Genomic DNA, 3,134 nt, shown 5'->3' with positions numbered 1-3,134 from the left:
CACACACACACACACACACACACACGGCCCCGCCACTGCAGCCCGGCTCTCCCCGAGAATTAACTTTCTAATAATACAACTTTAGGCGGATGATCGCGGGCGGCCCCCAGACCGACGCCGACCTAGAGAAGCGACTTAGCGGCGCGGGCTGAGCGGCGCTCGTGGGGACCCCGGGGGCTCCCTCGACGCCGGGCCGTGCTCACCAGGTACCAGACGCCCAGCAGAATGGTGCCAGTGCGGACATGGCAGCACAAGCAGCAGCTGTGGGAGTAGAACCGAGTCCAGGGAGCGACCATCTTCATAGCTCCGGCGCTCGTGCAAGTTTGTGAGAGCGTCGCTCGCTTTGTCTCGGGTCCGCTGCTCCTGCCCCTCTCCTTGGACGCTCGGATCGCTCGCCCGACCCTTGGCTCTGCACTGTACCGAGAGCTCCGAGTGGCCACTGCGGCGGGACACTGGGCTCGAAGACCGCGGCGACGCTAGGAGGCAGGGGGAGGAGAGGCCGTGGCTCACGTGGCCTGCCCGGGCTCGTGATGTCACCACCCGCTCCAGCCAGCTGCGGGCGCTGGGAGCGCTGCGCCAAATAAATGCCTCGTTGCTGGACCCTCAGGGAGTCTCCAGAATTTTTCTCCGGAGATGGGGTGCACCTTTGCTTAGGATTCAGATTCATTCCAGCTGTGTTTGCCTCACATCTAGCTTGCAAATAACCGGTGTATTCTGTACTAGGATTGTAGTTATCTTGCAAACTGGCGGAAGGAAGGAAAACTGCTTAGTATGATTATTCCAGTCAACTGCGGTACTTTGAACCACTGCGGAACCCGCAGAGAGCAATTTGTCTCAGCTTCCCAGCTCAATTACTTTAGTAGCAATCTTTTCCCAGAAAATAGAATGTGTGTCAAGGGCATCTTCTCTGTGCTTCCATGGCATTTTTTAACAATGACTGAAGTTCTAGTAAAAAACAAAAACAAAAAACAGTTACTGCCAAAAGATCTATGCAAGTCACAATACACAGCGTTGAAAGAGCCTAGACAGAGGACTAGGGTCTGGGGGCGGGGGATGTCCCTCCAGCTGCTGTTTTGGATAGGATCCAAGTTTAGCCTTTGATGACCACAGTGATAGCTAAGAATCTCTGATAACTTAAATTAAAAGTTCGTGGGAAGCCGGGCGTTGGTGGTGGTGCACGCCTTGAATCTCAGCAATCGGGAGACAGAGGCAGGCCAGCGTCTATAGAGCAAGTTCCAGGACAGCCAGAGCTGCACAGAGAAACCCTGTCTCGGGAAACGAAGGAAGGAAGGAAGGAAGGAAGGAAGGAAGGAAGGAAGGAAGGAAGGAAGGAAGGAAGGAAGGAAGGAAAAAGAAAAAGAGGCCACGTGAAAGTTTTATTTCAGGATTGGAACAAGAAATAAAATGGGTTCGATTTGGCTGGGCGTGGTGGCGCATGCCTTTAATCCTAGCACTTGGGAGGCAGAGGCAGGTGGATTTCTGAGTCCGAGGCCAGCCTGGTCTACAGAGTGAGTTCCAGGACAACTGGAGCTATACAGAGAAGCCCTGTCTCGAAAAACAACAAAAATTTAAAAATTTAAAAAATAGGTTCGATTTAAATTTAAGTACATAAGATGAAAGATATCGATAATGTCAAGATTGGTTAGTTTCACAAAGACGTGCATCTACCACATTCTTGTATAGTTTAAACTTGGCTTCTATTTCCAGTGTAGGTCCTTGAGCAGAGATACAAGCGTGATAACTGTTGTGGGAGGAACTGGAAAAGCTCGGTATTTGTTTCTTTTCTTCCTAACATTAAAGATAATTTTCTCTCTGGGATTGTCTATTGTTAGTTATGAACTGGGGCTTTCCTCTCATGTGAAGGGTTATCTCAGGAAGCAGGAGGCTCTGAGCTCCATCCTCAGGGTTGCAAAAACAGTATATAATTATGCCCACAGCCATTAGTGAACAAAACCGCAAGCATTAGTATTCAGAAAAGGGATGGTAATACAGACTGAGGAATACTGCATTGAAAGACTCTGAAAATTCAAAATTACCGAAGATAACTGCCCTCTCTCTTCCCACAAAGATTTCAAATTTATTAAGCAAATGACACATCAGATGAATTTTATATTTCAGAAAATTTACTATTCTAGATATGAAGTCACAGTAGCCAAATTGCTATAGATTTTAAAATATAGAATAGACACTAGCTGGAGAAAATGTGCACAGGTGAAGCTTGGTAGGTAAACCAAACAGCTACAGGATCTTTGGAATGATCTTACTGGAATGCAAAAGAGTGTTTCAGAAAAACAAGAACTGAGCCAGGCATGGGGGCTCACATCATAAGTCCTAGCACTCAGAAGGGCAGAGGCAGAGGCGAGTAGATCTCCGAGAGTTTGATTCCAATCTGGTCTTCATGGTGTGTTCCAGGTCGGACAGAGCTAAGTTGTTTGTCTCCAAACAACAACAGAGAGAACTGGGCTTCTCCCTGTAACTTAGATAAAGCCCAGGTTACTCACTTTTAGTTTTGTTTGGGGCTTTTTGAAGCAGAGACTCACTATGTAGTAATGACTCCCTCTGCTCCGTAGACCTCCAGACCTCCCGCCTCTGCCTCCCAAGGGCTGTGCATGTGCCACAATTGGCGCAATGCTACTATTACTGCCATTATTTGAGAAAGTGCTTTATTTTCATCCCTAGAAGCCTCGGGGCCCAACTATCCGTTCCTGTCCAGGTTTCAGAGCAGCTTCCCTGGCCTTGATAGAGTCTACTCTTCCAGGCCTCACTGTCTTTATGCTGTCTTCTGTAAACAATTTACACATTTTCCTCTAGGATTTTAGGACTGGAAACTCCTTTGTCTCCCAAAACCTTTCCTTTATGTTCTCTTCCCTGTTTTTTTTTTTTGTTTTTTTTTTGTTTTCTTTTTGAGACAATCTGATTAAGTAGTCCTGTCTAGGCCGCCTGGTTGACAGGTTGGTCCTTTGCTATGCATTGTAATGCTAAACACTGGCCCCAAAGGCTTGGTTGCCTCCAGCAAGAAGAGAATCTATGCACAGACCCAAGGAACCCTGTGTGACCTTGCCTCCCAAGTTATCCCTTATTGGTAAATAAAGATGCCTACGGCCTATAGCTGGGCAGAATTGAGATAGGTGGGG

The 3,134-nt window shown here is 47.7% G+C and overlaps 1 protein-coding gene across 1 annotated transcript in view; it reads right to left on the bottom strand.

The window, feature by feature from the left end:
* The window catches only part of Laptm4b (lysosomal protein transmembrane 4 beta), a 41,540-nt gene extending 40,949 nt beyond the window's left edge, over nucleotides 1–591 (bottom strand). The window contains exon 1 of the mRNA XM_021216571.1: nucleotides 204–591. Coding sequence (XP_021072230.1) covers nucleotides 204–302 — 99 coding nt within the window. The 5' untranslated portion in view covers nucleotides 303–591. The remainder of the gene's footprint in view (nucleotides 1–203) is intronic.
* Between the last annotated feature and the right edge of the window lie 2,543 nt (nucleotides 592–3,134).

The sequence above is a fragment of the Mus pahari genome, chromosome 17 (genome assembly GCF_900095145.1).
Source record: "Mus pahari chromosome 17, PAHARI_EIJ_v1.1, whole genome shotgun sequence".
Taxonomy (NCBI): domain Eukaryota; kingdom Metazoa; phylum Chordata; class Mammalia; order Rodentia; family Muridae; genus Mus; species Mus pahari.
The sequence above is the reverse complement of the archived record's forward strand: the minus strand, read 5'-3'. Positions and strand labels throughout refer to the sequence as shown.